The sequence below is a fragment of the Pinus tabuliformis genome, chromosome 2_2 (assembly GCF_031772625.1).
Source record: "Pinus tabuliformis cultivar Carrire ecotype Pingquan chromosome 2_2, CPIR1, whole genome shotgun sequence".
Taxonomy (NCBI): Eukaryota; Viridiplantae; Streptophyta; class Pinopsida; order Pinales; family Pinaceae; genus Pinus; species Pinus tabuliformis.
Genome location: NC_142300.1, coordinates 436,181,011 through 436,203,290, shown reverse-complemented (window position 1 = coordinate 436,203,290; position 22,280 = coordinate 436,181,011). Strand labels below are relative to the sequence as shown.

At 39.0% G+C, this 22,280-nt stretch overlaps 1 protein-coding gene across 2 annotated transcripts in view; it reads right to left on the bottom strand.

The window, feature by feature from the left end:
* LOC149193133 (alpha-taxilin-like protein) overlaps positions 1–22,280 on the bottom strand; it is a 416,017-nt gene that overhangs the window by 251,472 nt on the left and 142,265 nt on the right. For both annotated transcript variants that reach the window (XM_089404796.1, XM_089404795.1), the window contains one exon: positions 5,775–5,863. In XM_089404796.1, the coding sequence (XP_089260922.1) occupies positions 5,775–5,863 (89 nt within the window). The remainder of the gene's footprint in view (positions 1–5,774; positions 5,864–22,280) is intronic.

The window sequence follows — 22,280 nt, the reverse complement described above, 5'->3', positions numbered from 1 at the left end:
GTTTTATTGTTACGATATATGGGTATATGTTGGTCTTAGTTTAGTCTTAGGCTAGATAGCTCTTTTATTTAGTTAATTTAGAATTTTATTTAAGTTTTGTTTAGTTTTAGATTTCTTTAAATTTAGATTTAATTTTTAAAGTTTGATTTTAAAATAATATCAAAAAATCATAAAAATTAAAAATTAAAAAAGGCATAAAGAAATTTTTTTTAGTTTTCTTTTATTTAGTTTTAGAATTAAATTTTAGATTTAGATTAGTTTAATATTTGATTTTTTTTTTTAGTTAGTTTTTAGTTTTAGTTTATTTTCTTTTTTATTTAGTTTAGTTTGGTGTTAATAATTTTAGGTTTCATTTACTTTAATTTTTGCTTAGTTTAGTTTTGTTTTATTTAAAAATATAAAAATTAAAATTATATTTTTTTTGCAAAGGATTGAAAATTCATTTTTGTCTTTTGTGGTATTTATGTTCCACTTCTCTATAGTTAAATGCGCTTAAATGTTTGTTTAAAGATTAACTTTTGAAAAGTGGTGGATCATTGTGTGAACTGGTCAACATTTAAATTTTATGGTCATTTAAAGCGTTTGATTTTTTGAAGTTTAACAGCTGGAACATTGTTAAAGCATTGTGCATTTATTGAATATCTTGCATTGCTTGGATTATTTAATGATAAATGATTGTTTTACAAGGTTCATATTTCTGAAATATTTAATAAATAATCATTTAATCATTAACTCCATAAGGCACTGGTACATTAATTTCTAAAGTCAATCAGGTGCTAAATTGTCTTGCTGTGTCCCCCAACCCAACTGGACCACAGTTGGTCTTCCTTTATCCCATATGGTCTACCCCCCTTAGCCTCGGGAGACGACTTAAAAGGAGAGATCAAGGATCAGGGTGACAGCCCCCGATCTGAGCGTTGTTGCGCTGCCCAGACAATCTGTGCGACAACAGATTGCTAATCCGATTTCTCTTATGTGAATTCTTCATATTGAAAATGTCCAAACACCTTGTAAAGCGATGTATGAATACCTCCCTAGTTAAGAGGGAGTGTTGAAGAAAGTGTAACTAGGTTCGATATTCATAAATGTAATTTTGATATTTGTACTTGCAAAATAAAAGAATTATTATTTTTGTAATTATCAAGGATGGGTTTCTTGCCCATTTCATAGGTAGGTCAAGCACATGTTTAGGTGCTTCTAGGAAATTCAAAGAGTCAATGTAATTGTTGAAGACCCATGTGGGCATGTTACACTATGTAAATCTATGTACTAGAGTCAAAGAAATATGTCAAAGGTGATCCTCCAAAGCAAAGACAAGTCCCCTCTTCATGTCGGCTCAAAGAATGAATTTTTGGTGCACTTAAAGTCAAGTCGGACTCACTAGCTCAAGTTGACCCAAATAGGAGGGACGGACTCCTATATACAAAGCAGTTCAACCTCACAAAAGGATCATCAAGTGATCTCTGAAATCAACGAGAAAGAGAGCCAAGAACGAGATGTGAAGAGCAAAAAGGCGTTTCTAGGCCAGCGAAGGAGAGAAGGGAATCTGAGTTTTGAAGGACTGTTTTGGGTCCAAATTTTGTCACACATGCGAAGGAAGAAGTGTATTTTTGCGGTGACATCATATTCATAAGTGCAGCGACATAATAAAGTTCGATTGGGTTAAGAAGAGGCTCCTAATAGGCCTACATCTCAAGCAAAGTAAGTCCCACCTAAAGCGAAGAAAGGAAGCAAGTAAAAGGGTCTATTTCAAGCCCTAGATCAGCCACACGTGCGAAGAAATCAGAGTTGCAATAAGGTTAAGAGGATCAACCTCTAACTTGAAGATATACCCCAAGAAAAGCCTCATTCTCTAGTCTAAGTATCAAGGAGAAGGAAGACTGCCAAGTGAGGTTGAGAAGGAAAGGAAGATACCAAAATAGAGGTCTCTAAGGAGACCTAGGGTTTCTGCAGAAAGTGCCATCAGTTGTCGAAAGAAGAGCGAAGGAAGAGGCCAGGGTGCAATACAGAAGGAGGCATCAGTTAAAGGACAAAAGAAAGAGAGATTGTGTCTTGTGCTTGGAGGATCTACTTGTCAAGGGTCTAGGGTTTGGCATTTGTCAATTGAAGCTTCAATAAGAGAAATTTTCAGAAGGGTTTTCCTCTCTAGGAGAAAGAGAGGTTTTGCCCTGGCTGAGAGCCAACATCTTGTGTTCTTGTCTCTTTTGTTTTTGGTAACTATTTGATGAAGTAAGAGAACACACACTAATAATAATAAGAGAAGATTGTGCTAATAAGAAAAAGTAAAAAGTACCTCACAAATAGTTATCATCGTCAGAAGAATCTCATCCTAACCTAGATGCCCTATATTCTTCAACAAATAGGACTTTGACTCTTTGACTCAAAAACCTAGAAGCATGAAGAACATGCTTATGAAGACCGAAACTAGTTACATTCTCCAACACTCCCTCTTAACTAGGGGGGTTTCATAATTGTACACCTAGTACAAGGATATTCTCAAAGTGAAATATTCTCATAAGAAGAGTCGGATTGGTAAGCTATTTGTGAGCATCAACATTATAACCAGCACTGTCATTGAGGCCTAACTTGACAAGCTCAACTTCATTCAAGAGCATTACGCTGGGAGGCTTTACGTGAGACACTGCACTACCTGTAAGGCAGATACCCCATCCAAATGTTCATCAGGCATGTCCTTTTAGGACTATTCTTATCTTGTATTTCCAATCCTCAATCCTCAAAAAATATTGGTCCTCTTTGACCACTCTTATCTTGGATACCTTCCCTACCCTCAACGAGTGTCAGTCCCTTTCCCTTCTTGGATTGTCTATCCTCAAGGAAAACATAGATGCTTATCCATTCCTCCACCATTCTCTCTCCATGGCCTTCACTTAGACTTACGGTTGTTAGTCCTGGTCAAGTGCATGACACATGAAAAAGAGAATGCACATGTGATGTTTAATCATCACTCCCTCTCAACCAAAGAAGAGATCCCTATTCCCACTTGGAATATATCCTTGCTCCATCACACATATCAGGAGACTTCATACTTCTAAGGCATGGAGAAGATCCTTTCACTTCCTTTCAATTGGGAAAGCATAACCACAAGCTCTCCAACTTGTTTCCATAAAAGTATCAGCTACTAGTTCATCATGGAGATAGTTGTATGATTCCTTCTTTTCTTGGTATCTCTTCCTTCAATCTAGTGACAGGTTTCGGGCCATCGACCTTACATATCACTTTCATTTCGTTATCATTAATGAGAGCATTATATTGAGCCCTATCAAACTTCAGACCAATCATACTCCCTTTGAAAGTGATCTTCATTGTATGAACTTGAGCTTAAGGTTATCTCTTCACACTGCTACGTTCCAATCCCAGGATGATGATGCAAACATCTTGACTACATGATTGCCAAAAAAATATATTCAATCCATACAGTTGAACTTGCCTCTATTCTTGCAATATCCTTCCAAGTAGCAAAATAATATGTTAGCCAAATAACCAAAAACAAAAATGTTAATATCAAACTTACCTTATCATGATGGCCTTCCAATCAAAGCATCAGTTTACTTGTGTTCTTCAAGATTAACATCCTTTCGTATGATCCATCTCCACATGAATCTTTCTTCATGCATTGATTTTAATCAAAGTGCCCAGAGATCGAACTTGATTACCAAGTTACAATATCTTCCTAGGAGTTGTTATTGTTAACTCCCTTTCTTTCTTTTGGAGACTACTCTTTGTAACAATCCTAGTGAAAATTCCATGTAATAAAAGTAAATAAAGGCAAAAATAATAATTACGGTTGATGGGACACTTATTCGAACCTGAATGTTGGGCAAAACATCCTAGGGGGTTATTCATTTGGTTTATTATGACTAAGGAAATTGGCAAAGGCAATGGCTAAGGCTTTGGAAAGGCAAAATGACATTTTTGGCACATTTATTTATGAAAATAATGGAAATTAGGAGAAAAGGGAGGTGAAAGGTCACAGGTTGCATGTGAGGAGGAAATTGAAGGAAAATAATGGAAAATGAAGAAAATAGAAGCCTCATTCATAAAAAGGCTTCTGAGGATCAGTTGGTAACTTTTTGCCAGTTGATTTTTGGAGCTCTCTCATTATTCTCTCTCTCTCTCACTCTTGGACACTTAGAGTTTTCTTGGAGCATTTTTGCATTGGATCAAGAAAGGCAAAGAAGGCAAGAGGAAGCAAAGATCAAGCAGGGAAAGGCAGGATCAAGCAGCTACAACAGGATTCATTGCAGGTATCGATTTGCATGTGTATTTTCCTTGCTAGATTTGGCATGCATGGTATTGCATGTGGTTCTTTGTTGTTGTGGCATGGGTTTTGCCAGGTGTAACAGTGTTTTCAGCCTAGCCTTGCCATTTCCGGATAGCCATGGTGTGATGGGGTTCTCATGTTTTGGTTGAGCTGGATTGTCAGATGGATTCGAAGCTGAGTGAGGTGGATCTCCGAAATGATAGAACACATGGCCTAGTAACCCCTGAACCAGACTGTGGGTTGCGGTAAAGCTGGATTTTTTGTTGCCTCGGATGGCCTAGGAATCCTTGCCGATGAATGGCAGGATATACGGTAAAGCCAAGAGGTGGTTTTCTCTCCATTGGACCTAGTAATCCCAGGTTTGGGATATGCGGTAAAGCCTAGAGAGTGGGTTTTGGTTTAGGGCCTAGTGATCCGAATTTGGATTGCGGTAAAGCCTGAGAGACTAGGAGACAGAAATATTCCTCACAGTGTAGGTGGAGAAATCTAGTGGCATCCATGCTTGTTGGGCCTAGTGATCTGGTGGAGATCATGGTAACACATGTTATGATGTGTTCATTGTGTTGGCCTAGTGATCCGGGATGGATTACGGTAAACCCTGATTTCTATTGATGAGGGTGAGGTGGTTTAGCCTTATAACTTAGATTTATACCACTAGACTATTCATATTACATATCCATCCCATTATCATCCCTGGATGGATAAATCATAAGTCGTATAATATTGTTAGATTATCATATACTCTATCATTATGACATTTTATAGATAGTTGCACCAAACCACATGGAATTCAGGAGTTGGTAATTCTTCTAGAATTGGGGATTTTTTAATCTATTAATATTTTCCATTCTAAAAACATTTTTTTTCTTTATTCATCTGAAAAGCAATGGAGCTCTGCTTGGTTGTGATTTGCAACAATCCCGTCTGTCAGGAGTTACACAATAATTTGTTCAAATGTAAAAATTGTTGAATATGTTTTCATTCTTTAGAATCCCATGCTCCTGTCATGCATCACTTTTGTTATCAAAAAATACAATTAGCATTATTAGTCACCCCACACCCCAACAAAATACTGCCAAGTTGTTCAAAACAGTCATGTTTTAAGCCATACAATTCAAAGCTGGCCCATTTTGATTCTCCTTTTACTAAGATAATCCAGTCATGATTTAAGAGTAAACTTGAAAAGTAGCATTGTCAAGATATTTCCATGTATGCTTGGGGTTCACTTGAGCTTGTGGTCAGTATATCTCTCAATCATGAGATGAGAATGTGTTTTAGCTGGTTCATGGTAGTTATTGGACAGAATACATATGATCTTGTGGTTCACTTAAGGTTATTGGATTAAATATCATATGGGGAAACTTGAAAGTAGTGGCCATGTTCATTAGATAAGAACATAGTCATATGGAAGGATAATTCTCTTGTATCACATTCCATGAGCAATGGATAGTTCAAGTTTGAGATGTTATTGTTCAAAGGAAGGAAACCATACTGTTAGCATTTTGTTCTGACGCTGTAACTCTCTGCAAAGAGATTCCAACTTTTCACGAACTGCCACATTCTTCCTCAACTCCACAAGGGCTGCACACAGAACAAGTAATAGATATCAAAACGACATGTCCTTGGAAACAAAGTAACACATTTACTGCCATACTGATAAAGTAATATAATTCTGATAAAAGGGAAACTTTCTTTAATTTCCAAACTTTACAGAATGTAACTTCACTGATAGGCCAAAACCAAGGCTTAACCAAAAAACATACAAAATGTAACTTTTTAACCCAAAAGGTGAAAGTGAAAGTCAAAATTCTAAAAGAGACTAAAAAGTGAAGTGAAATGTGTAGAAGAGACCAAAAGAGAAAGTGAAATTTCTAAAAGGCCTTTCCAACCCCACTGACATCAGAAAGTGAAATGTCTAAAAGTGACTAACAGATAAATATTGAGGATAAAAAGATTTCGAGCTAATTCTAACTGTATCACATAGCAACTCTACCCAGAAAAACAAAAACCCTGTAAATATTATAGAGATAATGAAAAACATGTAATGAGTGATACACACCCACCTTAAAAGCAGCAGAGTTGATCTTGCTGGGGTTCAAAGATTGCAAAAAGATGTCATTGTTTTATATATGTTTCCTTCGGGATTGAATGTGGTTGACTCAGGAGAGTTTCCAGCAGCCCTCACGGTGGTTTAGTTGAGTAACAAACCTGAAATAACACTTGACCTGTGAGCAGATTTAATTCTGAACTCCTCTTTGAGTTTCGATCTCTGTCCTTGCCTCTTACTCGGCCTACAGAAGATTTGATCCCTGTTGTGGCTTATTTCTCCTTTCTCCTTCCTCCTTTTTCCTTGCTCCTTGCTCCTTCCTCCTTTCTCCTTGCTCCTCTTCTCAATCATATCATGAGAATAATGAGCTCTCATTTCTCCTTTTCTCCTTTTTCTCTTTACAATAAGATGAGAACCCTAACCCTTAGATCTAATGCCTAATATTAAATCTCAGCTCATTAGATGAAGGGTGGAGATCATTTCCTCTTGATCCCTTTTTCTTAATGTGGTCCCCCTTTCAATTAATGAGCCTCCCTAATACCTTTTAATGTTTTTAGTACCATGGTCACTTTTTCCTCATAAAGTAACTTTTAGAATATAAAAGTCACTTTAATAATGTAAAGTGTACTTTAGTACTTTACATATAAAGTCACTATTAGACACATGTGACTTTAATAACTTAAAGTACGTAGTACATCTCCACATAAAAAGTACTTTAGCCCCCTGATATTAATAAACTCATAATATCACTTAGACAAAAGGTGATTTACGTGTCTCCCTAGGCCAAGAGGAGAAATTCCTAGGAAACACCTCCTTGGTACCCTTATTTTCAACAAACACAACGTTGGTTTGAGGGATTCCAAGACCAATATCCCTCCAATGAACATCCACCTCACATGCCAAAAAGTTTATGTGGAAAACAGTGAACTTGTCGCAGCACATGGCATTAAACCATTCAACAATAAGGGACCTAGACTTGAACATTGCATAGACACATAGAGCGCATTTGTATTCATTGTTAAGACGAACAGTACACTCCGATCGCAAATTGATTACCAACAACTCAACAAGACAACTATCAAGAACTGTTATACACCTCTGTGATACACCTCCACGGATGGATTATCATTTTGACCAAATGAGTAGAGCAAATATGAGCTATTGTGGGAAGAAAAGAGTTCCCTGCCTAACCAAGAAAACCAAACTCAAAGGCAGCTAAGCCCAGAGTCAAAAGGAAATGCCACACCCACCAAAGATAAAGTGCAAATTTTGCACGAGGTACCCAAGGTAACAAGTAATACTTCATATGGGCATCCTCAATAATAGCACTAGGCATCCCAGATTGTCACCTCACCATGGAACGTTGAAGAGGGAACTTCAATTGGGGGCCTAGCATTCTCAACAAAAATGATGGATGCTTGATGACTTTGTGTTCAATAGTAGAAACCCCTTAGTCCTTTGGAGCATTTAAAGATATGAAGGGAGTTGAAGAGGCAATTTCTAGTGGACACTCCTTGAAAATTCCACAATTGGGATACTATTGCAGCAACTGGAATTTATTTTTCTAATTGTTAATTATTTTAACAATTTATCTGCTACGGCAAATATCAAATAAATCACACTGCAACCTTCACAAATAAAATACAGCAGAAATAATAGTGTTGGAATCTGAGAAAATACTAGGACACACACAACAAAAATGACACTGTTGTTTTTGGACAAAAGTCCCCGGAAAAACCCAACTTGGGAAAACCAATGCAACAGATGAGGGTTTTATTATTAAGCAGCAGTGAAATTATGAGTACAATCTATGGATGCCCAACTGGCAATCCAAACAGCGAGAAAATCTGGCCAAAATTATTTAAGGGAATTTCCCTTCTTTTACAAGCAACCCCGTTACAACTTCCCTTCAGAAAATTCGTCCTCCTAGACCCTCTATGTAGCACTTGCGCAAACCCTTGGATGTCTAAGCTCGAAACTGCCTCTGATGAAGTCATTATGCTTGTCTCTACTGAGGAAACTGGTTCTCCGGCCCTTTGGAAGACTTTCCCAGCCTTTGGAAGCTTAATCGAATTTTTCTCCAGCGAAATCAAATTGCTTTTCTGAAGCAACTACGCAGTCCTCTACGTTGTCTCACTTGGGAATAACTCGGCCTCCTTGTTGCTGCCTCTCAGGATCTGTAAAACTTCCTTTGGATCAATGTCTTTGCCCCTCACTGTCTATGCTTCCTAACTGAAGCTCGAACTTTTCAACAATTCACTGTTGCTACTCAAGAAAATCAAATTCTCCAAGTGACTTCGGTGTATTCTCCAAGTGCCCATCGACTTCTTATAATCCTCTGTTGGAGCACCAACGACTAAGATTAAAACTTAATAAAGGGCTAAGATCAGCTTAAAGTTGATCCGTGTGAGTTTCTAGACTATTCTCACCTTGACTTAATTAATTATGATTAATTAACCAGTTTTCCTAAGTTTAGACTTAGGAAACATTAAAAATTAGGTTAATAATCTAATTAAGTCATATCTAGGTGGAATTTCCAGAAAAGATTTCTGGTTTTTGGAGATCTCATGCATTCTAGCCCCTCCACCAAATTTTGTGGCTAGAACACATTCGATGCTACAGAAACTAACACTCCCTCTTAGCAAGGACTGTGTTCTCTCTCTAGTGATGCACATCCCACCACAACACCTTGTCTTTGTATCACCTCTGTCACGCTGTTGATTTCTGGCAGCTACTACCCACCAACCACTGTGCAACTTTGATGTTGCATTTGTGTTGCTGCTGACACTGCCATATTGTTGCCAACACTGCATCTGCATTGCAACTCCCTCTCATCTGTTGTTGTTGTTTCCACTGCAACTACTACAACTAAAAAGCATCATGAATACTAAATCAATTGTGTTCAGTATGATGCATCTATCTCCTGAGTCTCTAACTGCTAGTAGTATTTGCACTGCCACTGAAGAATTTGCGTTGTTGTTGACTCTGCTACTGAGCCACCTGCTCTTTTGTCAATACTGTACTACGCTCCTCAGCATCTCACTGCTACTAGTCTGCAATTGTCACTTTGGATCCATCCAGCTACTGAATATTGTGGGTCCTTGAAGTAAGTTGGTGATCCATGAGGTGGACTCCTCAAGGAACCTGCCCAAATTTGTAGCCCTCTTGGGCTATAACTTCAAGTCACCCCAACTCACTCCTGGAGGTATGGCTGTCAACATAGCAAAATATGATCTACTCATATTGTTGTTGCTACTACTTTGCTAATGCTTCCGCATTGTTGCTGCAACTACTGCAATAATGAGTTTCATCTCCCCAAATCCTGAAGTACTAGCTTCCATAGGGATGCTCCCTCTGAAACTAGACTCCCTCTTAGTCTCGATCTCCCAATGGGATATCTCTCTACTACAGCCTGGCAACTCGCACTGTCCTCCTACACTGGAAACTCGACTGTGTAGTTCTGCGCTAGGAATTTCTTGGCTGGAACTACACCAGCATACTACAATTGGGCAATTCGCACTGCCTGTGTCACTACATCTAGCTCTCCAATTGTCTCTTGGGTACTGACTTCAACTAGATTTGCCACTATCTAATGACAGATTGCATTTGTTGACACTAAACCTGCTACTATGATACTGTGGGCTCCTAGAGCAAAGGTGATGATCCTGTTGCAACAACTAGAACTGATCTAATTGATTTCCTTGCTACTTTTGCATTAAAACCTACCGACCCGGCACACTAGAGTATCATACTCCTCCTCCTCCTGGATCTAGTACCCTATTATCTCCTTTTTAGCCTTGTCCCTTACTGGGACATTTCTTCGCTTTGCAACCCACACTAGGCAACTCGCACTTCCTCTAGTACCTGTCTCCAGAAACTGGAAGTCGATCTGCTTCCTAGATCTGCATTATGGATAACTTATACAACCTCCTCTGGCAATCTGGTATGGTCATCTCTACAAAGCTGCAAAATCTATGAAACTCAAAAGATTGGAGAACTAAACGGGAATCTCCTCCCTCTCTTGCTCGATTACCAGCTCTGAAACTCGCACTCCCTCTTGGAATACACAGAACTGCTATTGTCTGCCTAGCTTTGCCTTCAACTACTCTCTGAGACTACTCGCTCAGCCTTTCCAAATGTCCTTCTCCGAAAACTAGCACATGAACTGCACCCCCAGTAACTTGAACTGGCTGCTTTGGCAAACCTACAGTGCCTACTGCAATTGGAAATCTAGGATCTCCTCCAGAAAATTGGATCTAGAAACCCTCTGAGAAATCTGGAAATTCCTTTATATGTGTGTGCTTTTCTCTTCCACCCAACGTTGATTCCGCTACTGCAAACTGCTGCAAAACCACCTACATCCAACCAATGAATCTGCTTAGCGAAAATTTGAGTTGCAACTACACCCTCTGACTATTGGAATCACTAACCCAGGCAACTCAAATTTTCTACAACCCTACAACTGCAAATCGAATTTTTGCCCCAGCAGTTCGACCTACCTGTCTGGGTATTGATTGCCTCTGAAAATTCGGTCTGCTGCTCCCTCTGAGCAACGAAATTTTATCCTCAGCTTCTAAGCTTCCTGATTGATCACTCACGCTCTAATACCATGTGAAAATTCCACTACTGGAATTCTATTGCAAAAACTAGAATTTATTTTACTAATTGTTAATTATTTTAACAATTTATTTGTTACGGAAAATATCAAATAAATCACACTGCAACCTTCACAAATAAAATATTGCAGAAATAAAAGCGCTCGAATCTGAGAAAATACTAGCGCACACAATAAAAATGACACTGTTGGTTTTGGACCGAAAAAAACCCACCTTGGGAAAATCGATCCAACAAATGAGGCTTTTATTATTAAGCAGTGGTGAAATTCTGAGTACAATCTATGGATGCTCAACTGGCAATCCAAACGGCAAGAAAATCTGGCCAAAATTAGTTAAGGGAATTTCCCTTCTTCCATAAGCAACCCTAGCACAACTTCCCTTCAAAAAATTCATCCTCCTGGACCCTTTGCGTCAACCTTTGCGCAGTACTTGCATAGACCCTTGGACATCTAAGCCCGAAACTGTCTCTAATGAAGTTGTGGAACTCTCTTATGAAGTCATTATGCCTGTCTCTACTAAGGAAACTGATTCTTCGGCCCTTTGGAAGACTTTCTCAGCCTCTGGACGCTGAATCAATTTTTCCTCCAACCAAATCAAATTGCTTTTCTGAAGCAACTGTGCAATTCTCTGCGCTGCCTCACTGGGAATAACTCGACTTCCTTGCTACTGCCTCTCCGGATCTAGAAAACTTCCTCTGGATCACTGTCTCTACCCCTCACTGTCTTTGCTTCCTCACTGGAGCTCGAATTCTCCGTCAACTGACTGCTGCTACTATGGAAAAATCGAATTCTCCAAGTGACTCTGGTGTATTCTCCAAGTGCCCATCGATGACTTCTTATAATCCTCTGTTGGAGCACCAACGACCAAGATTAAAACTTAATCAAGGGCTAGGATCATCTTGAAGTCAATCTGTGTGAGTTTCTAGACCATTCTCACCTTGACTTAATTAATTCTGATTAATTAACCAACTTTCCTAAGTTTAGACTTAGGAAACATTAGAAACTAGGCTATTAATCTAATTAAGTCATATCTAGGTGGAATTTCCATAAACGATTTCTAGGTTTTGGAGATCTCATAAACCCTAGACCCTCCACCAAATTTTGTGGCTAGGACACATCCGATGCTACAAAAACTAACAACTCTTGTCATGTAGTTGTCATGGAAGTCTTCTCATGGAATATCCAATGGCTAACTAACCTTCATAAAAAATAGGTCAAGGTAATCAGATAATGTATTAAAGATTTAGACATTCATTGATTTTAACTAGCTAAAGTAGTAGGGTTTACTCTAAAGACCTCCCTAAAGCTCATTTGGCCTAGAAGTTTTTGCCACAAGTCAAGAAGGAAACATACATAGCGTGAACATCTTATTTTTAATAAGATTTACTTCATGTGTTGTCAAGTAAGGGTAGACAAAGTGGTTGAGGTGGGTTGTTAAATCCCTCACCACCCGTGTTTGATTCCCCGAAATGACATGCTTAGCCTCTATTGATTAGGCTCAAGGAGTAGGCAGCCCCATGGAGTTTTCACTCCGTCCGTGATCAATACGGGATGTATCGGCTTTGCTTAGTCATTGGGACATTACTGTCAAAAAAAAAATTACTTCTTGTGTCAAAAATCATAGGTCTAACCCTTCTCAATAACAACTACAGGTGATGCTTAACTTGGAGCGCCAAATTCTTGGAATCTTCAATATTTAATATTTATGAATTAAAAAACTTGAAATGGCTAACATTTGGAGGTGGATGGTAGACGCACTCCTAGAAGTCCACTAACTGGTTTGTAGAGATTTCACCATGGTAGTTTCCCCATTGACAATACAACTGAGAGAAGGATGCCCAAGTCAGTGTCAGATATAGACTTTATCTTTACAACCCTAACATATATATAAGGAACAACTCATCAAAGTTGTGGTTTACTTGGTCAAATTCCATAAAAGCAAAGAAAGGGTCCTTGAAGCATAAAAACTGATAGCTTGTAGGCTTCAATGTAAAAATACAAAGAAGTATTTGTAATAATAATTTATTATATAAAAATGTATAAGTGATGATATTACAATGAGGACCCGCATATATATATACCTAAGCAGGTGTCCTTTCATGACTGGGTATGTCTTTTTAGACATGCCTTTTCACTTAACTAATGACTATTTAACATAACCAATATTTGATTATTTAATATTTATAATAATTGTATTTATTTTACTTGTATAGCCCCTTCCTTTAGAAGCTTTGTCCTCAAAGCTTTAATGTTGTGGATTTTCTTCACTTAGTGTCTGTCGTCTCGATGTATATAACCTGGCCATCATCTCGCCATATAGCTCGTCAATAATATTCCGTTGGAATTTTTATTTTTTTTAATAATAATAATATTTTTTTTTAATAATAATAATATTTTTTTCAATAACTCTAATTTTTTGTTTTTGTTTTTGTTTTATTATTATTATTATAATAAGATTAACTAAATTAATTAACTTAATTTAATTAATTTATATAATCCCAATAGTTAATTAACATATATTAACATATATACCACCACGAATTTCCCCGCTCTTCACAGACACCGAAATTAATCGGATCCCCTTATACAATAAGTTGTGAAAAACACGTGATGGCGAATCGTTTTTTTATAACGGTGTGACGGTGAACCCCTCGTGTCGTTTGAGACCCGCCTGTTGACAACCACCAGACACATCTCTTGAAAACCCATTGCTCGGACATGCACAACCTGTTGACGTTTCTAACCGGACGAATGTGTTTAACGGCGGCGTAGACAGTTCCAATTCCGAACTCCTCGGACGGCACAGTGGTGGGGTGTTCCACGCCCAAAGTAGACGCCGCAGAACACAGTCACCGCCCACAAGCATTCTCTTCTTCACATCCTTCAGCACTGCAGCCTTCTTTTTGAATGTGAATTGACTGAATGAATTGTCTGAGATCATAAGGCGTTGCGCGCTTTCACTGCAGAGCTCCAGGTACTTTTTCATGGACTCATTCCTGAGAGTTTCCAGATCCAAAATGGTCAAGGAACCTTCGTTCAACATAAAATTTTCACTCTCAAAGCCTGAAAACATTCTCTGGCTCACCACAAAACAAATATAGCGTTCCTTGTAAACCTCTGGTAAAATATCCCACATGGGCTGCATAAAGTCATGAACATTACTTTCAAGGTAACTTAAGAGTTGGCCCAATACTTGTTCTATTAGTCCCTGTACTCGTTCTACTGCCAGTTTCAGGCGCCCGAAATCTACAGAAGATGCTAAGTGTATGTGGGTTATTGGAACAAAGGTTAGCTTTTCAATCAACCCTCTCAGCTTGTCTCATTCTTTAACAACCTCCTCTAGCGACTGAGTGATGCTTCCAAGTTTAGACATGGCGGGGTGAAGATCTGTTTTCATTTCAATAAATCTGGTGAAAACTGACTAGCTAACTTTGAGCTGAACATCGTTATCTACATACATTTTTCTGGAATTTTCAGCAACCCAACAGCGTCGGAACCTTGAAATTTTGGATTGGGTCCCCTTGGTTTTCTTATATTTGCTTCCCAATTTTACTGTTGGATCAACAGTGGTTTTATAAGGATCTGCCTTGCACAAACTACAAACAATGGTTGTATACAATGGATCCCATGTATTGTATTTTATAAGCTAAAGATCAAATTTACCTAGTGTCTATGCACTCACTTTTGAGCTTTTTGTGGGTGTCTGTGCACTCACTTCTGAGCTTTTTAATATCTTGGAACTCACATCAGAAGGTGTGGTCCTTTTTCTCTTACACAAGGTTGATTGATCCTCATTTTTCTCTGAACCAACTTATATTTTAACTTGTTGCTGTACGTTTGTTAATCCATTGGTTTCTTGAGAAACCTGTAGAACATCAACATGATCAGGATTTTCTTGAGAAAAATCCCTAGCGGCTTCTTGGAATGGAGAAGTTCTAGTAATTCTAAGGTCTGCAGTTGAATCCAATGTATAAAGCCTGCCTACATGGACAGTAAAAGGCTCCAGAACAACAGATAATGGAAGACAGTTATGGCTGCTATCAAAAACAGTGACCAAAGCCATGCATTTCTTACTTGATAAAAACCCTAAAACCAGCTGCCATGCAAGTTTTCCCTTCCAGAATTCACCATTTTCCTGCTGAAGCCTATCAAGAATTTCATCTCCAATTCTATCCATATCTTCATCTTCATTCCCTGCCTTTTCTAAAATGGAACTCCTAAACAAAACACGTTGAGACATAGCACAACTCAAATCAGGGCATTTTTCCCTTTTAAAAACCTTAACAATATGAATCTTAACATTGTCTCAGTTGATCAGACTCCTAGGATTTGCTTTGTTTTTGGAAATAATCTCAGAAAAATCCAATGATCCAGCAATTGGGTTCTAGGTGCTTGAGTCTTCAATCAAAACCAAATTATCTACAATGCATTGCAGCGTACAGATTCTACTCTTAACAGACCTCCCATCAATACCTTCAATATCCAAATCTTTCGTTTGAATTACATGTGGGACAAGTTTAGAATCAGAATTTTGTTGTTGTTGTATGACAGCCAACATTTTTCCATTGGAGGTCCATGGGATTTCGGGGGACTCTATAAGCTCATTCCGATCCGAATGAGAAACAAGATAAGCTACTTCTTTTTCATATTCCCAATTGGATTCGGATTTTGAGTGGTCTTCTTTAGTTTTCATATACCCACTTTGACTATCCTTCTCATCACAATCGTTGTTGAGATCATTTTCATCTTCTTGTTTGTCAAGATAGTCCTCATTGACCTCATCTTCATCCTCATTATCATTATTTTGTTTAAAATATGTTTCTCCTACTTCGCCTAGGTTCATTTCTTCACTGTCGCTATTTCCTTCCTTATTGTCGATTTCCTTTCGACATGCTTTAACTTCTACAAATGATTTTTCTAAACGCTGAAATGCTTCTTGAATTTCACTAAACTGCTCAACGCATTCAAGATGTGAACGTAATGGCACATTGTGCGACAAACAGCATTCAAAGACCCGCATGATTATATTGTGCGCCATGGCTCTGATACCACTGAAGCATAAAAACTGAAGATTGTAGGCTTGAATATAAAAATACACAAAAGTATTTGTAATAATAATTTATTATATAAAAGAAGTATAAGTGATGATGTTACAATGAGGACCCGCATATATATACATACCTAAGCAGGTGTCCTTTCGTGACTAGGCATGTCTTTTTAGACATGCCTTTTCACTTAACTAATGACTATTTAAAATAACCAATATTTGATTATTTAATATTTAAATTAATTTTATTTATTTTACTTGTCATGAATTATATTCATAACAGTCCTAAAGAAACTTGACGAGTCATGCTCTCAAAACAAAACTGCTATGCCTTCAAGTGGAGTGGAACATATTGAATTTTCTAAAAGATGTATAGTAGAAACCAATTTTTGATTGATTTGGGGTAGCATTGGATGTGCTCTAGCCATGAAAATTGGTGGAGAGGCTAAAACACATGACATCTCCAAGATCCAGAAATCGTTTTGGAAAATTCCTTCCGGATGAAGAGTGATTAAAATAATTAATATTTTTAATGAGTTCCTAAGTTTAAACTTAGAAAAATAAAAATATTAATAGATATTAATAAAGATAAGGATGAGAAGCTTCTAAGAGACGAAGATCAAGTCTATTTTAATCTTAGCCGTTGATTAAGGACTTAATCTCGGCCGTTGATTCATCAACAGGAAAAGTATAAAAGGAGGCTTGAGGGTCAGTTGGAGATACACAAGAGGGAGACCAGTCAGTTCGATTTCTGGAGCGGGGTTTGCTGAGAAATTCGAACTAGAGGTCTGGATTGCAGTGAGAGGCAACGAGTACATAACAGAGAGGCAGGATAGTACTGGAGGACCAGCGCAGAGATTAAAGAGGCAGATGCAGAGGAAGTTGGATTGCGCAATGACTAGAGGGCCTGCGTGAGTGATGCAGAGAAGCCAAGTGCTGACACAGAGGGTCTGTGAGTTGCACAGAGGCCAGTTGAACTAACACCAAGCTTAGGGGAAGCACCGGAGGATTTTATGGTATTACTGTCATGTGGTTATCTCTGTTGGGTGAGCCAGTTTGGCACCCTAGTTGTACTCAAGAAAAGCTAATTAATAAAATCCTCCTCTGTTGCACCAGTTTTCCCCCATCAGGCTTGTCCGAGGGCAATTGTCCAAAAATAATTGTGTTGATGTGTTTGATTCTTGTGTATGTATTTGTTTCTGTATAATGGTGTGATATCTGCAGTAGAATTTATTTTAATATTTACTGAAGGGATTTCGTAAATAACTTATTGGAAAATAAGTAGGTAAAATAAATCAGTTGCTGAAGTAACAGAATTTTCACATTTTCTGATCTGACAATTACTACATAATGATCTTTAAATGATTTATCTCATACCACTAATATGATTGAGCAATTATACACAGAAAATATCAACAACAAATGCAATAGAAACGAAAAGATCGTAAAGAGACAGCCATGCACAAATAGAGACAACAATTTTACCTTGCGAAAGCCAACCTTGGGAGAAAACCCAACAACTTTTTTTCAAGGAGAAATTATTCTTCAACAAGGTTTACAAATCCAATTTGTCTAGAAATTTGTGCCAATATCCAAATTTGTTAAAATTGGCAACTAGGGCCAAACTCCATGTGGGTAATCTTATTTATGGCCGCTGATATTTTTCTTGGATTCCTCTTGTTGAGAGGTGTAGGATTGATCTAACGATCATCCAATTCTGACAAGCATTTATGGAGATATGAATTTATTTGTATTTACTTGACAAATTGTCAAGAACGGCCAGCAGCTAAATGTGTGGCACACATTCTCAGCGTTTCATATAAATACAAGTGAGGTTGAGGCATTATTCCATCATCTCATCTCATCTTATATTCTTCTCTCTCTCTCTCCTTACTTGATTGGGTTAACAAGGAGCTGCTCTCACGTGGGAGAAGAAGGATGCAGCAAGGAAGCAAGGAGGAGGACGTAGGTCTGTTCTAGCGTTGACTGTGGTTGACCTAGGTGCAGCAAGCAAGGGATGACTGTGTTGACCAACGAGGGAGGTATTTTGACTACAGCCTAATGTGGGGAGTCTCCCTCAAGCAGGCCACAATTCTGATCTGCCATCCGTGGACTTGATTTGACTCATGAAGTGACCAGCGCTGACTGGTTAGGGCTGACCGCAGGGCTGCCAATACATTGACCTGTTTTGACCATTTCTTTTGGGCTGTTTTGGGCTGACCTTCATTGTTGTTGAAGGCCGAGTTGACCAAGGTTGACTCAAGGTCATTTGTGGACCATTTGATCTACTTTGCAAGCATTGGTTAGGGTTTCTACTACTACTGTCATAAAATTACATATCTGCCCAATTGTATTATTTCTCTCTCTGCTGAACTATTGAAGATTATAGAAGAATTGATCGAAGGGTTTCCCCGCATTGAGGTTTGTCCCCGACTAGCCGCCACATCTGGTGTCTCTTGTCTTGGCTTGTTTTCTGTTGATCTATTAATGTTCTATCTGCATTTTACTGTATGTTAATGTGATTGCAAATCAGTGGCTAATAAGAAGAAATTGAAGTAAACTGCACTAAGCATAGAACATACCATAAATTAACATGCTATCAAAGTTGAGGTGAAGACAAAGCCCAAGCAAGAGCAAGAGCAAGACCAATCACTGAAGGTTGTTGAAGCAATCTTAAAGACTTCATGGGGTCCTCATCACACTTCCCAGCTGAAAACAAGCTCCGTGGGAAGTCTAACTATCACGAATGGAAGATGTCTCTCGATCTAACATTCGAAGAGCAATAAGTGTTGGACCATGTGAGAGGCAAAATCATTGAGCCTCCATCAAATGCATCTATTGTTGCAAAGAACAAGTGGACCAAGGGTGAAGTCAAAGCAAAGAAGATCATCTAGGACTCTATCGACAAGCGCCTAATGGCCTACGTTTCCAAGCTGACCACCTCCAAGCAAATCTACGATAGACTAGTAAGCTTATTTAAAGTTAGTGATGCAAATCAAGTTTTGTTCCTTAAGAATAAGCTGAACGAAATTAAGAAGGGAAAAGATGAGAGTATGCAAGCCTACTTCTTAAGGATCACCAAGATCAAGAATGATCTCCTATCTATTGGGGAAGTCATTCCTGACAGGGAACTGACCATCACAACTCTTGGAGGGCTCCCATCCGAATGGTATGTATACTCTTCTCAACAATAATGTAATTCCAGAATTTGAGGAATTGATGGCGAGATGCATTCAAGAAGAGACAAAGATGGAAGAGCAGGAAATGCCTGCATTTAGAGGCAATCCCGTTGCTAAAAGGAGAAATAATTCTGAGGCAAAATCTAAAGGAAAGGTTGGACCGAAAGGTGGAAAGAAAGGAAGATGTTTCATTTGCAACAAAATTGGCCACTATGCGAGGGAATGTCCTGATAGAAAGGACACATCTCATGATGATGATCAAAATCACTCCAAGGGCAATTTCAACAACAATCAAAGGGAGGGCAGGTTCAATGGCAAAGAAAAGAGGAATAACGGAAATCAAGGAAGTGGTCAACCCTCCAAGAAGGCAAGAAACTCCAGGTATGAATCTAATGTTGTAAACAATAAGCAAGATGAATATTATCTGATATCGGCCCTCTCTACTACCTCTCCTCCAGACTCATTGGGCAATTGGCTTATTGATAGTGGTGCCTCAAGGCACTTCACTGGTTACAAAGAAGCTCTCTCTAATCTGATAGAGAAGGAGACCAACCTGGAAATTATTCTTGGGGACAACTCCAAATATCCTGTGAAAGGCGTAGGGAATGTCTCTCTTCAATTGAATCAGGGTAATACAATTCATTTGCAAGAAGTCCTATATGTACCTGATCTCAAAAAGAACCTGGTGTCCATTTCGGCAATGGAAGACAAAGGCTACAAGGTGGCCTTCATCGATGGCAAGGTACATGTATGGAAAAAGAATTTTAAAGATGCTTTCACTCTTGGGTTTCGGGTTGACTCTCTATATCAAGTCGAAGGAAGTCTGTTGGGTGTCATGTCTTGTGACACATCTCTTCAGTCTGAACTATGGCACCGGAGGTTTGCCCACCTTCATTATAAAGCTCTACCCGATGTGAGACAAATGGTGACAGGGATGCCCGAGTTTAAAGTAGAGCAAGAAGGTGTATGTCCGAGATGTGCCGAAGGAAAGCTCAAAAGGGGACCATTCCCCTCAAGCCATAGCAAGACCTCCAGTATATTACAATTGCTTCACTCCGACATATCTGGTATGATGCCTGTGAACTCCTCGGGAGGATATTTATATTACCTCACTTTTAAAGATGATTATTCTCGCAAGACTTGGATATACTTCTTAAAAAATAAGGATGGAGTGTTCTCCTGGTTCCGTCACTTCAAAGTCTTGATCGAGAATCAAACTGAGAAGAAGATCAAGATCTTAAGGATTGATAATGGGACTGAGTATGAATCCCATGAGTTTCATGACTTTTGTAAGGAAGTTGCAATTAAGAGGGAGACCACAACACCATACACTCCTGAGCAAAATGGTGTGGCGAAAAGGAAGAATCGTACGATTATGGAAGCTATTCATTCCATGCTCCATGATCAAAGGCTTCCAAAGTTTCTATGGGCCGAAGCTGCAAATACCGTCGTATATGTTCAAAACCGAAGCCCTCATCAAGCATTGGATTCCAAGATTCTCGAAGAGATGTTCACTGGTAAGAAACCTGATGTATCTCATTTTAGAATTTTTGGAAGTCCTGTTTATTTTCATGTGCCGAAAGAGAAAATGAATAAATTGGCTGCATCTGGAAAGAAGGGAATCTTCGTGGGCTATAGCGAACGCCGAAAATACTAAGGGCTATAGAATCTATGTGGCTGGTCAAAGGTGTTGAGATTAGCCATGATGTCACCTTTGACAAAGATATGGCTCTTAGCAAAGTTGACAATCTTCCTATACTATGGAAATTTGAAGAAGTTGGCACCAGCAAACCAGAGGAAAAGCAAGATGAAACAATGCCCGTAGTGGAAGAACCCATGGACCCTGTTGATCCCCCTCCGCAAGAGCCTTCCTCTTTAGGAAGAGGCCCTCATGGCTTAGAGGGACACTTGATGATGCTGAAGGACACATTGCACCCAGAGGGACTTTCCGGGAAAGCAAGAAGCCAACCAGGTATCATGGATACTTGACCATTATGAGCACAATCATTCAAAATGAGCCCTCATCGTTCGCTGAAGCTATGAAGCATCAAGTATGGAAGGATGCTATGACTGAGGAATACGAGTCCATCATGAAGAACGATGTCTGGGATGTGGTCCCCAGACCCCAGGACAAAACTGTTGTCACTTCGAAATGGCTTTACAAGATAAAGCATGGAGTTGATAGAAGTGCTGAAAAGTATAAGGCTCGTCTTGTCACTCGTGGCTTCTCTCAAAAGGAAGGTATAGACTATGACAAGATATTTGCACATGTTGCCCGATATACAACCATTTGCGCAATCATAGCCCTTGTTGCCTCGCAAGAATGGAACCTACATCAGATGGATGTCAAGACCGCATTCGTGCATGGTTCGATCAAAGAGAAAGTCTATGTGGAACAACCTGAAGGATTTGAGATTCATGATCAAGAATCTCATGTATGCAGGTTGAAGAAAGCCCTCTATGGGCTGAAGCAAGCACCCTGAGCTTGGTATGAGAGAATCAATAGCTACTTGATGAAGTTGGGATTCACTAGGAGTGAAGCCAACCCTAACCTTTACTTTAAGGTTGAAGATAATAAACCTCTCATACTGGTGTTGTACGTTGACGACCTCTTTCTGACAGGTGCAGACCCTCTCATTCACAAATGTAAGAGGGAGTTGGCTTCCGAGTTTGAGATGAAGGACCTAAGACTAATGCACTATTTCCTTGGACTGGAAGTCTAGCAGAAGCCAAGGGAGATTTTCCTATCTCAAGGAAAATATGTGGTGAAGATATTGGAGAGATTTGATATGGTGGACTACAAGCACATGACTACCCCGATGGAGGAAGTTAAGCAGTAGTGCTACCAACCTGTTTTGCAAAATGCTACCGAGTATCATCAACTCATCGGAGCATTGATGTTCTTGGTGAACTCCTGTCCGGATATATGTTTTGCAATGAACACGTTGAGTCAACATATGGTTGAGCCTCACCACACACATTGGATTGGTGCTAAGAATATGTTGAGATACCTTTGTGGCACAATCACTCATGGGTTGAGATACACTGCTGGAGATGTGAGACTACATGGATATACCGATGTTGATTGGGCAGGTAGTGTGGTGGACCGA